The 13,905-nt window shown below is 34.4% G+C and overlaps 1 protein-coding gene across 4 annotated transcripts in view; it reads right to left on the bottom strand.

Annotated features, from left to right (window-relative positions):
* Positions 1 to 13,905, bottom strand: part of LOC130917241 (tumor necrosis factor alpha-induced protein 2-like) — a 119,386-nt gene extending 105,481 nt beyond the window's left edge. For 3 of the 4 annotated variants that reach the window (XR_009063437.1, XM_057838447.1, XM_057838449.1), the window contains exon 1: positions 6,401 to 6,779. Coding sequence is in view for 2 of the 4 variants with exons in the window: in XM_057838447.1 (XP_057694430.1) it covers positions 6,401 to 6,591 (191 nt within the window). In the remaining 2 variants the exon portion in view is untranslated. Of the gene's footprint in view, positions 1 to 6,400; positions 6,780 to 13,819 lie in introns of those variants that run through there. The other variant, XM_057838448.1, reaches the window with a different exon arrangement.

The following is a 13,905-nucleotide window of genomic DNA, read 5'->3' as shown; positions in this document are numbered from 1 at the left end:
AACCATTGAGAATAGGGCTAAACAGAGACGGACAATATGGCGGCCGGGTACAGCGACACATCATTCTGTGACGTTGGTGAGTAGGGTATATAAATTATGGGGCGCCGTTTGTAAAGCAGCACATGCTGAAAATTACGACAACATTTTCTCACATTTAGCGCCACACAGTGTTTAAAATGGTGTGAAATTTTTATTTTTGCCCATTTACAACATTATTTAGCAACTTAAATATTTATTTTTAAATAAGAAGTTTTGGACCTGATTGTTTAAATCCAGAACTAAATATTTAATTTAAATCTTAAACTTATATCCTATATCCTAAATGTTAAATCAGGAAACGGTCGGAACTAAATATTTAGCTTAATATGCAAATTCACATGACTGGAGACCGGAAGTAACAAAATAAAAGCTGGTGGAGCAGCTCAGACTGTCTGTTTACGTTGCTTGAAAATGAATAAAACCTACTCAACGGTGGCCGTCTGCTCTTAGACATGAGTCATTGTGATAGTAACAATATATAGGTAAAATACATATTTAGGAGAAACTATTTAAAGAGCATTTTGTGTGCTCCAGCTTTTATTTTGTTACTTCCGGTCTCAAGTCATGTGAATTTGCATATTAAGTTAAATATTTAGTTCCAACCATTTCCAGATTTAGCATTTAGGAAATAGGATATAAATGTAACATTTAAATTAAATATTTAGTTCTGGATTTAAACATTCAGGTACAAAACTTATTTAAAAATGAATATTTAAGTTGCTAAATAATGTTGTAAATGTGCAAGACAAAGTGACTCAAAATATTTACACATCGTTTTAAACACTGTGTGGCGCTAAATGTGAGAAAATGTCGTAATTTTCAGCATGTGCTGCTTTACAAACAGCGTCCCATAATAAACTTACGAATACACATAAAAAATAATCATTAGCATTTATTGGTCTTAACAGAGAGCAGCTGGATTCAGCCATGTTAAATGAGTTAGGTCATTTATTTTTTGCCACTAGAGGGTAGTGTACCCACCGAAATCAATCAAACTAAATGCAAACGCTTTCAAAACAAACCATTACAACGCCACTCACACTAAACGAATACTGGATGCCATAAAATTTGATCCGAAGCTTTTTTCTAATCGAATTACTTGAATTAATCGATTAATCGTTGCAGCACTAGTGCATTGTTGTGAACAATAGGCAATCAAGTAAATACAATGGGAAAAATATATATTTATATAAACTTTAAAATGTTGTTGTGGGACATTACCCCCAATTTATTTATTATAAGAATACTGTCTGTCACTCATCAAGTTCATGCCTCAGAGACTGCAAGTGGTCATAAAAGCCAGAGGTGGTGCAAGTAAATACTAGAGATGTGTTTTGATTGTTATTTCTTTGTTTGTTTCTCATGATTTCATATATTTTTCCTCTGAATAGAGTGATTCTATATTTATTTCCCTGCACTTGCTCTATAAAAGTAACATTTACCGACCACCACAATGTTTTTTATTCATTTGTTTTAGTGTTTCTGAATGCTAAAGAGTAACTACAATATTGGCCTGAATATAAGACTGTGTTTTTTGCATTGAAATAAGACTGAAAAAGTGGGGGTCGTCTTATATTCACTGTCTAGACATTATACTCATTCACGACGCTAGATTGCGCCAGATATCATTGAAGCGATGTTCTGTCATGACAGATCTCAGCTACTCTCAAGTTTAACCAGTTTGCATTATTTTATTGCAATGTTTTTCCTTATTCAGATTTGTTTCAAGACTACAGTTACAGTTAGACCTCACTTTGATGGTTAATGCAGTTATTGCAATTTTGTTGTTTTATCACAATTGATTGGTTTATTTATATTTCAAAAACCAGAAGCCATTCATTTACGAATGTGATTGCAATTTAGTTTACATATGTACATGTTCAGATACGAAGACGTGAATGAGGCAAAATAACATGCTTTTTCTCTCAAATATTTTGTTATAATCATTTGTTTCAGATGTACTTTAATTATTTTTTGTATAAAAATTAATTTGGAGTTCAAAAAGTCTTTTTTCAAACTTGAATCTTGAAAAAGAGGGGGTCTTCTTATAATCAGCGCCGTTTTATATTCGGGCCAATACGGGAATTAATTTTTAAGGTTTTTTCTATATTTTGTTCTTTTTATCATTTTCATGTATGTACAGCAAGTACTGTACATGAAAAAAAGTATTTATGAAAAAAAATTGAGAACTTAATTGAAAAGTACAGCAATTATGAGAAAACCATTAAATAACAACAATACAAATTAAAAATTTTGAAAGTATTTTAGTATTAATTAATAAAGGAATCAGTCAATTCATCCTTTTTATCCATTATTATTATTATTTTTTTAATTTTCTGTTTATTTTGAATTTTTTTTTTCTATATGTTCTTCTATTATTTACAAAAAAAAAAATTCCCCCCAAATTTAGCATTATCCAATTTTTAAGTTATATTCTATGTTTAGTTCTTTTTATCATTTTCATGTATGTACAGTGAAAAATAGCATTTATGAAAAAAATAGAGAATTTAATTGAAAAGCACAGCAATTATGAGAAAACCTTTAAATAACAACAATACAAATTAAAAATTTTGAAAGTATTTTAGTATTAAATAATAAAGGAATCAGTCAATTCATCCTTTTTATCCATTAATATTATTTTTTTAATTTTCTGTTTATTTTGAATTTTTTTTTCTATATGTTCCTCTATTATTTACAAAAAAAATTCCCCCCAAATTTAGCATTATCCAATTTTTAAGTTATATTCTATGTTTAGTTCTTTTTATCATTTTCATGTATGTACAGTGAAAAATAGCATTTATGAAAAAAATAGAGAATTTAATTGAAAAGCACAGCAATTATGAGAAAACCTTTAAATAACAACAATAGAAATTAAAAATGTTGAAAAGCATTTTAGTATTAGATAATAAAGGAATTAGTCAATTCATCCGTTTCATTAATTAAAAAAAAATTTTTTTTTAAATTTTTGTTTTAATTTTCTGTTTATTTTGAATTATTTTTTACTATCTATATTTTATTTTTAATTTTCTATATTTTCCTCTATTATTTTATTTTACCCCGCAAATTTAGCATTATCCAATTTTTAAGTTATATTCTATATTAAGTTCTTTTTGTCATTTTCATGTATGTATGTATTCCTCCAATAAATTTTGACGTATATTTGTTAAAAGTAAATTTAAAAAGCTTTTTCTCTCAAATATGTTGTTATAATCATTTGTTTCAGATGTACTGTAAATATTTTCTGTATAAAAATTAATTTGGTGTTCAAAAAGTCTTTTTTTCCCAAACTTGAGTCTTGAAAAAGAGAGGGTCGTCTTATAATCAGGGCCGTCTTATATTCGGGCCGATACGGTAATTCATTATTTTTTTCAAGCTTTTTATGCGACTTTTTTCTACATAATAAAATGTCTGAGTGAGTGCTCGTCCAAGACTGGTGATTCCATACTTTTTGCCAGGGGTTGTATATTTTTCTGTTTCATGCTCGCACACCCTCTCACCCTCATTCCCGAAAAGCAGTGCCACCAAATTGTTTTTCTTGGTCACCAGTGCAGCTATAGCGTTTGGTACTTAAAGCTAACAATGTAGTTTTGATCTGGCCAGAGAGGCGTCTCTCTGGTAGCTCTGCGATCAAAGGCACAAATGTGTTAATTATTGTTAAGGTTGGTACACAGTCTGAAGTGTGGTGTGGCATATCATTTATTGTGTAAGTGAGAGGCTGTTCTCGGTAATTGAACGGGACTCTGTATCGGCAGAGTCTCAAAATCAGGTGACTTGGACTTGGACGCAAAAATATGCGATCGGGACATCAAGGATTTGGGTGTTTATCTGTGAATGATAAAGATTAGTGTATGTAAAAGGAATCCTGAAAGCCATGTCTCAGCCCAATTGCTGCTTTTCTGAAGAAAAACAGAAGTTCACATTTAATAATTTTTTTTTTTTTTTTTTTAACTCACATTCTGTGATGGGACTATTGCGCAGGCGCACATTGTGGTGGCAATGTTCAAACGATATATTGTGCAGGCCAAATGTACATTATTTATTTAATCTGTATTATGATTTTTTTTTTATATAATTCCAAAAATATATAAAAATTTATAAAATTTAAAAAATGAATAACAACAGGCATTAACTGTTTAATGTCCCCAATAACACTATAAAGTTTTTGTTTGTTTTTTACTTCTAAAGGGCCAAATGTAACACAAAATGATTAACATAATAATATAAAGTACTGCACAAATTTTTAAGTTTTGAACGCTGTGGGTGTGAAGTTGAACAGAATAATATATATATTATATTATATATTTTATTTTTGAAATAAACAATAAAAAACAAGACTGTAAAATGCATAAAATTTTAGAACCATCAATACAAATACTTACTCAGCATTTTTTGGGCATATTTATAATCTATATTTAGCAATTACAACATGAAAACAATAGCATTTCATTAATTCATGCGCTGCCATTGACAGAGATAGACCATAAGCGGATTTTAAGGGGGGCAAAGCCCCCCCCCGGTGGCCAAAAAGTTTCATTGCATGTAATTGACTTTCCTATGTGTATACATACACATATATATATATATATATATACAAACAAATATACATATATATACACAAACATATACACATATATATATACACAAACATATACACATATATATATACATATATATATATATATATACACATATATACATATACACACACACATATATATACACACATATATATACATATATATATATATATATAAGTTGTAAAGCAATAAAATGGCAACAAAAATGAATGAAGTTAACAAAAAAAAATTTATAATGGGTCGAAATTATTTTTGAAGCACCTTAGAAAGTAATTTGCTTTGCATATAATTAGAGAAAAAAATATTTTTAAATGATTTTTTAATTTGATTGAAAATATATATATATTTTTTGATTGAAGCAACTTTTTTAGGGATTGAATGAATTAGACACGAATGCCCTAATCGTAATTTGGCCCAAACAGAAAAAGGATTGCTTCAATCAAAGAAAAAATTTTAAATTAGAAGTTAAGTGTTCAAATGCAAATTTTTCAATCCCAAATATTTTTTCGCATTCAAAAATTGTTTCTATGATTGAAATTATTCTTTTTTTGATTGAAGTTATTTTTCATTTGAAAATCTACATTTTTTTGAAGCAACTTATTTTTTGATTGAATATTAAAGAGAAACATTTCCGAGCCAAAATGTGCCCCAAACACAAAACAACATTACTTCAATCAAACAGTTGCTTCAATCAAAAAATAAATAAATAAATAAATAGATAAAAATTAACCAAAGAAAAATAGCTTTCACATGCATTTTTTTGTTGTTGTTTTTTGAGTTTCAAATTCATTTTTGCATTCAAACACATTTTTTTTATTGAAGCGACTTTTTTTGGGTTGAAAAAATATATTTTGATTAAAGCTACATTTTTTTTGATTGACTAATAAAGACACAAATATACCTCCATATGGCTCCGCCTAGGGAATACAATTTTTGACTGGGGTAACTACATTGGCACGACACCGGGGGGCGTACCAAATTCAATGGATGACGATCTTGGCGAGAAGTATTACCTAAGCAGCCCGATTTGAAATTCCCCCCAAGAATGATGGGGAAACAAACAAAAAAAAAAAAAAACACTCATTGTCAACTTATTATTTTAAATATTATTCTAAGTTAATTTTCTTGCTGACACTGCGTTTTGGGGTCATCAACATATTATGCCCCCCCAGCCCCAAAAGTCAAACTCCGCCAATGAGATAGACGTCAAATCCATTTGAACTAAGATTGCTGAAGCGGTGCCATTGACGGCGAAAAACGTCCAATCCGTTTGGACTGGAAGAGAATTTAAATCCCAGTCCAAATGGATTAGACGTATCAGTGGGCGCCATTGTTGGTAATTCATAAAATATAATATCAAAGCCGTTAGAACGTTAAGAGGTTTGTTGATCTATTTCCATAGTTTTCAGTGCTGTGAGTCAGAATTTGACAAAATTAGTGTGAAGTCAAAATATATATTGGAGAAAAAAAGCTCATTTTAAAAGCAACTCTAGTTCCTCTATCACCAACACTGGCAGCTAATAATGGGTTATTCAACATTCTTTTGAGAAAATTGAAAACAAACCACGGACTCCACCACGCATCCACTCCATTCCTATAGTCCCAACAATAACAAGTGCAAAATTGACTTTCACCACCTTGCAAAAGTTTTAACAATGACGTTAACGTCAACGTAACGCACTTTTGACATTTTTCTGTCAAGCTTCGACACGTTTCACCTCATTTCTGCACTTTAATTACCACGCTCTTTAATTGCGATACAAGGTTCGAACGTGTGCACCTACCGCTGCGAGCCATGATGGCGTCTCGGTGGTTCGACGAGAAGAACTTGAGGGGATAAAAGTGAAAGAGTCTCCCGTGGAAGAAGAAAAAAAAAAAAGTGGGTTTGGTTCTGCTCCCCTCGAGGACGAAGCAAAAGTAACGCTTGGGACGCTAGAGAAGTGTTGCCTTCACTGACGCTCGGAAATGTCGTCATAAATATAAAGCGGCTGACGCTGAGTGACAACTAGGCTTCCTGTGTATGGAGGTCACATGCGTGTCCTCTAAATTGACCACGCCCACAAAAACCGCAGGAAAAGTACTGTGTGTGTGCGTGTGTGTGCATTCCTGCAACTATAGGACCGGCCCATCAGTCATCAGCTGATACACACACACAGCTACAAAAGCGCTGACACAATCCTCATGGACTTTCAGCACAGGTGAGCACCACAAGTATATGTACCATAAACATCAGGAGTGGGAACCTCTTGGTACCTCACGATACGATACAATTGGCAATACAAAGCTCACGATAACGATGATCTGACAATATGGCGATACAACGATTGTTGATACATTGGTTGGAAATCATTCTAGGCAGTGGCGGACTTGGCAATTTGGGGGCCTAAGGCGAACATATCCAGGACCCTCTGCATGGGTGAGAAGGGTGTGGAGGAAATATGTTCCGGTACACTAGGGCTGTCCTAAACGACAAATTTTCTCCTGATTAATCAGCCGACTAGTTTTACGATTAGTCGACTAATCTAATAATTTTCTTTTTTTTTTTTTCTAATTCAGCAATGAAATTTTTTTTAACGCTTTTTAATTCACAAAACCATTTTGGAACACATACATTCTTTATTAAAGTACAAATAATCATGTAAATAACAATTATTAATCACAAATAAAAATGAGGTTAAATGCTGATAGCATTTACTAGCAGTGTTGTTAATAACGGCGTTACAATATAACAGCGTTACTAACGGCGTTATTTTTTTCAGTAGTGGGTAATCTATTTAATTTTCTCATCTTGGCAACGCCGTTCCCGTTACTGAGGACGGAAAGGCATGCGTTACTATGCGTTATTATATTGGTCGAAAAGTCTGAGGGAAACGGACTCACGGAGATGACAGAGCAGAGCAGGAGTGGGGAGGAGGCAAGGAAGTTGTGACGCAGAGCAAACGTGATGCTAGGTAGCTCCAATAATACCTGTTGTAGTCGATAGCGTACAAACTACGCCCGCATGTTATGGTAGATATGGTAGACACGGTAGATATCACATGTACTGTATATAGATATAACTAGATGCAAAATGACAGACACGGCACTAGATGCGTTAGTAAACAGCCGCCATCTTAAAGCAGTAGACCTTTTATTACGGCTCTGTTGTAGAGAACCTTCCTAGCGAACCTAAGTAACTTTTTATCTAAAATACTTCTAAATCGGCAAAATCTTGACTTGAATCTATCTTTAAATGATGACACAGTTTTAAAACTTTCATATGTCGAAAGTAGAGAGAAGGGAACTAATGCAATAAAGGGAGCAATTTTAACAACTTTTAACAGTTGATTCAGGGTAAAGGGTAAATTAGGGTAAAGAATTGAGCTCGGGCCAATTGTACCAAAAACCTTCACAAAAAACTTTACATAGTGTGGCCAATGTTTTTTTGGGGGGTTTTTTTTTAGAGGAAAAAAAAAAGTAATTATCACCAATTACTTTGCCAAGTAATTAATTACTCTTACATTCGGGTAATTGAGTTACTAACGCAATTAATTTTTGGGAGAAGTAATTTGTAACTATAATTAATTACTTTTTTTCAGTAAGATTAACAACACTGTTTACTAGTGCAAAAGAATGGAAAGTAAACAGATTCAGAACATTGACTTTGCCTTTCCAACATTATTCAAAACAATTCTTCAAAAAATTCGAGCATTATTATTATAGTATACTACTATATATAATAGTATAATAATTATAATAATTATTCATTGCCAATCATATTTGTCATAAAGAGTGTAATTTGAAAGCTATTCTTAGTATAGAATCTGTATTCTGTAGTATATACTCAACATATTATAATATTAATTCTGAAGTATGTGGGATTAACTCCAGAAATCATTATTTATATGACGAACATGACATGCTTTTATTTTGAAATGTTCACCGGAGGTACGTTCGCTAAACCGCTAACCGAAAGCTTTACACTCCCTGAAAAAAAACATTCTTCGTCATTACTTGTGGTGTCACTAACAGCTTTTTTTTTTTCGTTAGCAAATGCTGTTAACCAGCTGTTGAGTGTTAATGTATGACTGATTGGAACTGTACTGCATTGTTTCGCCACAGGGTGTGCTGTCGTGTATTTTATGTTCGGTGTAAAGAAGAAGAAAGTTAAAAGAGGCATTAGTGGCCTGTTTTTAACTTCTCCATCACTGCACTTTGGCTCCTATGGAGAGCACGTTCACTCATGTGTTCAAAATAAACGATAACTGACGTGCAAAGTAGCAAGTGAGCTGTAAAAATAGCGAGCTTAGTGGTGTGAAAAACCCAGGAGAGCTAAGTGAAGCTAACGCACAGCTAAGCGGAGCTAGGCGATGCTAAACGGAGCTAAGCGAAGCTAAACGGCGCTAAATGAAGCTATACGACTGATACTCAGTCCGTCGTCATTTAACAGTCCATTGTAGTGTGGAGGAGAGATAATATAAATGCAGCATTCAAATGGCTTTCTTTTTTGTTTTGTTATTTGTTTGTTTGATATGCTAATAATACATGACAAATAGTTGGGGGTGCTGCTGGTTCCGTTGGCCCAAGCCCTTGCTCGTTAGGGCAAGGGCAGCTGGTTGGGAGCCCCCTACTGGTTGGGGGCCTAAGGCGATCGCTTACTTCGCCTGAATAGTAGATCCGCCTACGATTCTAGGATAGTCTACAAACAACTAATAAACAGAAAAATAAGCTTCTCCTGTGAATTGGAATGAGTTTATTAGGGCTGTCAAACGATTAAAATGTTTAATCAAGTTAATCACAGCTTAAAAATTAATTAATCGTAATTAATCGCAATTCAAACCATCTATAAAATATGCCATATTTTTCTGTAAATTATTGTTGGAATGGAAAGATAAGACACAAGACGGATATATACATTCAACATACTGTACATAAGTACTGTATTTCTTTATTATAACAATAAATTAACAAGATGGCATTAACATTATTAACATTCTGTTAAAGCAATCCATGGATAGAAAGACTTGTAGTTCCTAAAAGATAAATGTTAGTAGAAGTTATAGAAATTTCATATTAAAACCCCTCTTAATGTTTTCTTTTTAATAAAATTTGCAAAATTTTCAAACAAAAAATTATCTAGTAGTTCACCATTGTTGATGTCAATAATTACACAATGCTCATGGTGCTGAAACCCATAAAATCAGTCGCACCCAAGCGCCAGCAGAGGGCGACAAAACAAGAAAAAACATAAGTAAGAAGTGGATATGACACTGTGCTGTCATTTTAATCTGTTTGAGCGGGGCATGTGCGTTAAATGCGTCAAATATTTTAACGTGATTAATTTTAAAAAATTAATTACCACCCGTTAACGCGATAATTTTGACAGCCCTAAATTAAACATTGGCTCGGCTTTATCTCGGTGGCGTGACGCCCTCCCACCTCGTCAGCGCTGACGAGTTCAAGTGATGCAGGGGGCTGTTGCCACACAGTTGCTAACCGTCATATGCTATTGTTTAGCCACAACTGGATTCATTACCTTTACTACCTATTCGTCCATCCCACAGCTGCTGGAAACAGAAATGTTTTTTAATCCATCTGCAGGCGACCAGGAGATTGATTTTTAATTCATTACTTTTGACTAGACTGTTCGGGTGTGCACTGGTCCTGATGGTCTTCCTTAAGGCAAAACACTACCGCTTTTGTCCACAAGCGTCGCAAAAATCGACCAAAACTGAAAAGCGACTAAGTGTTGCTTTAACTTTAACTTTACAAAAAAATAAGAATTGAAGAATCCACAATGAGTACACATGAATGTGAACATACATGTATGAATATACTTGTTTTAATCTTATTAGTTTTACTTTTAAATTTGATACATAAGAATATTTACCTATATTTATTTTCTATCTTTTGAATATGAATTTAAAATGTAATTCAAACAAGATTATTACATGTATCGTAAAGAAACACAAATATGAACACGTGTAAAAAAACTCAAAAGGTAACAATAACATTTTTAATATAGTTATTATCATGACACACCCACATACAGTTAAAATGTGCATTCATGTTAGTTATCTTTTCACCTCATCTTTATACTCTCACTACTTTGCCCTCACAACAACGCTGTTACATAATATCCACAGACACACACACACACACACACACACTCACCCTTTATCACACATGCATACACACTAATGGTGCTCAGTACTGTCTTAACTTGCCTTGTTTAACCCTTTGATTCCTGAATTTACATTTAACAAATATAGAGTAAATAAAATACTGAAGGAATACTTACAGTGGTATGAAAAAGTATCTGAACCTTTTGGAATTTCTCACATTTCTCCATAAGATCCCCATCAAATGTGATCTGATCTTTGTCAAAATCACACAGATGAAAAAACTGTCTGCTTTAACTAAAACCACCCAAACATTTATATTTTAATGAGGATAGTATGTAAACAATGACAGAAGGGGGAAAAATAAGTAAGTGAACCCTAACCATCAGACTGGCACATCGATCAGAAATGGTCTTGGCCCATTCTTCTCTACAAAACTTCTGTAGTACAGTCAAATTCCTGGGATGTCTGGCATAAATCGCTGTGTTTTGGTCATGCCACAGCATCTCAATGGGTTTCAAGTCTGGACTTTAACTTGGCCACTCCAGAACGTGTATTTTGTTGTTCTGAAACCATTCTGAAGTTGATTTACTTCTGAGTTTTAGATCATTGTCTCGTTGCAGCATCCGTCCTCTTTTTAACGTCAACTGTCTGTCAGACGGCCTCAGGTTTTCCTGCAAAACATCCTGATAAACCTTTGAATTCATTCTTTCATTCATGATTGCAAGTTGTCCAGGCCCTGAGGCAGCAAAACAGCCCCAAATCATGATGATCCCTACACTATGATTCATGGTGGAGATGATGTGTTTATGTTGGTGAGCTGTTCCATTGTTTTTATCAGCTTCGCCAGATTGCTAAGGTGAAATCTATTGTTTCACGCTCTGATATGGAAAAATTGATTCATGCTTTTGTCACAACTCGGCTGGATTACGGTAATTCTTTGTATGCAGGTGTCGGTCAGGCGGCACTGGCCCGTCTGCAACTTGTACAAAACTCTGCTGCTCGACTCCTAACTAGAACCCGCAGGCGTGAACATATCACCCCAATTTTAGCATCTCTTCACTGGCTCCCGGTACATTACCGAATACATTTTAAGATATTATTATTTGTTTTTAAATGTTTGAATAATCTTGCGCCGCCATATTTGTCAGAACTGCTTCAGCCTTACAATCCAACCAGAACCCTCAGATCAGCTGACCACCTGCTTCTAGTAGTCCCAAGATCAAGGCTGAAGCTTAGGGGTGACCGTGCATTTGCGGTGATGGCGCCCAGGCTGTGGAACCAATTACCACTTACTATTAGACAGGCCCCCTCACTTACGGATTTTAAATCACGTCTTAAAACTTTTTATTTTTCTTCAGCTTTTAATGTGCAATGACAGTTTATGACCTCGTCTTTTATTTATTTTATTTTATGTGTTTGTTTTATCTTTCAAAGTTGACTTATTTTGCTGTGTTTTGCTATGTAAAGCACTTTGGTCTCCTTGGCGGATTTTTAAATGTGCTATACAAATAAAGTTGATTGATTGATTGATTGATTGATTGATTTTCTCTCCACACATGACGTTGTGTGTTACTCCCAAACAATTCAACTTTGGTTTCATCAGTCCATATAATATTTTGCCAAAAACTTCTGTTGAGGGTCCAAGTGCCTTTTTGCTGACATTAAACGAGCAACTATGTGTTTTTGGGGGGGCTCTCTGAGTATTCTGCACTGAACTCTTGGCAACATCTTTGGTGGACGGCCACTCCTTGGGAGAGCAACAACAGTGCCAAACTCTCTTCATTTGTAGACAACTTCTCTGACTGTGGATTGATGAACATCCAGATTTTTAGAGATGGTTTTCTATCCTTTCCCAACTTTATACAAATCAACAATCCTTGATCGCAGCTGTTTTGACCGAGCAATGATGCACATCAGACAATGCTTCTCATCAAGACAGTTCTTGCCAGGTGTGTGTTTTATAGTTGGCAGGGCAGCTTTAAACCACTCATCATTGATTGGGCACACACCTGACTTAAATTGTTTGGTAAAAAATAAGTTTCAATTGCTCTTTAAGTCTCCTTAGGTCGAGGGTTCACTTATTTTTTCTGTCATTGTTTGCATGGTATCCTCATTAAAATATGAAAACCTATAAATGTTTGGGACTAAATACTTATTTACCCTACTGTAGTTGATGAGTACACAGAGTGTGTCAGTGATTTCTGTAAGTTTTTAGCAGACTCTCAAGGGTTCTTTTTTACCTCTTTGAGTATTCTGCTCTGAACTCTTGGCCTCATCTTTGGTGAACGGCCACCCCTTGGGAGAGAAGCAAGAGTGCCAAACTGTATTTGTAGACAACTTCTCTGACTGTCGATTGATGACCATCCATACCTTTAGAGGTGGTTTTGCATCCTTTCTCAGCATCATACAAATCAACAGTCCTTGATCGCAGGTCTTCAGACAGCTCCTTTGACCGAGCCACAATGCTTCTCATCAAGATAATTCTTACCAGGTGTGTGTTTTATAGTGGGCAGGGCAGCTTTGAAACCACTCATCTGTGATTGGGCACATACATTACTTAAATTGTTGGTTTCAATTGGTCTTTAAGTCTCTTTAGGCAGAGGGTTCATTTATTTATTCATCCCCCTTCTGTCAATGCTTGCATGCTATCCTCATTAAAATATGAAAAAACACCCAAACATTGATAGGTTTAGTTAAAGCAGACACTGTTTTTACATCTGTGTGATTTTGACAAAGATCAGATCACATTTGATGGGGATTTTATACAGAAATGTCAGAAATTCCAAAAGGTTCAGATACATTTTCTTACCATTGTAAGTACATGATAATAGTATTAATGAAAAAAAATATCTTTCTGTAACAGCTGGGCGGATTTTGACGAAATTTTACACAGTTGCAGTTTATCACCGACGTGTTAGTCGACCTGTTTAAAGCAACACTTTCAATGCCATTGACGGTGCTAAACGTCCGATCCATTTGGAATGGGAAACCAGCAAGTGACAAATTGTCAGTTAATCATTCCAATTTCTATGTTAAATATCAATTCTGAGCAGCACTGCCATTGATCATCCATTCGGCAAAAAAGAATCAACTTATTACCTTCTTGTTCTTGTCTTTTTCTGCTCTGACGGTTAGAAGAACATTCCAAGATGGCTCCTCACATCTCGTCCACAATCTCCTCCGGC

The sequence above is a fragment of the Corythoichthys intestinalis genome, chromosome 6, assembly GCF_030265065.1.
Source record: "Corythoichthys intestinalis isolate RoL2023-P3 chromosome 6, ASM3026506v1, whole genome shotgun sequence".
NCBI lineage: Eukaryota > Metazoa > Chordata > Actinopteri > Syngnathiformes > Syngnathidae > Corythoichthys > Corythoichthys intestinalis.
The sequence above is the reverse complement of the archived record's forward strand: the minus strand, read 5'-3'. Positions and strand labels throughout refer to the sequence as shown.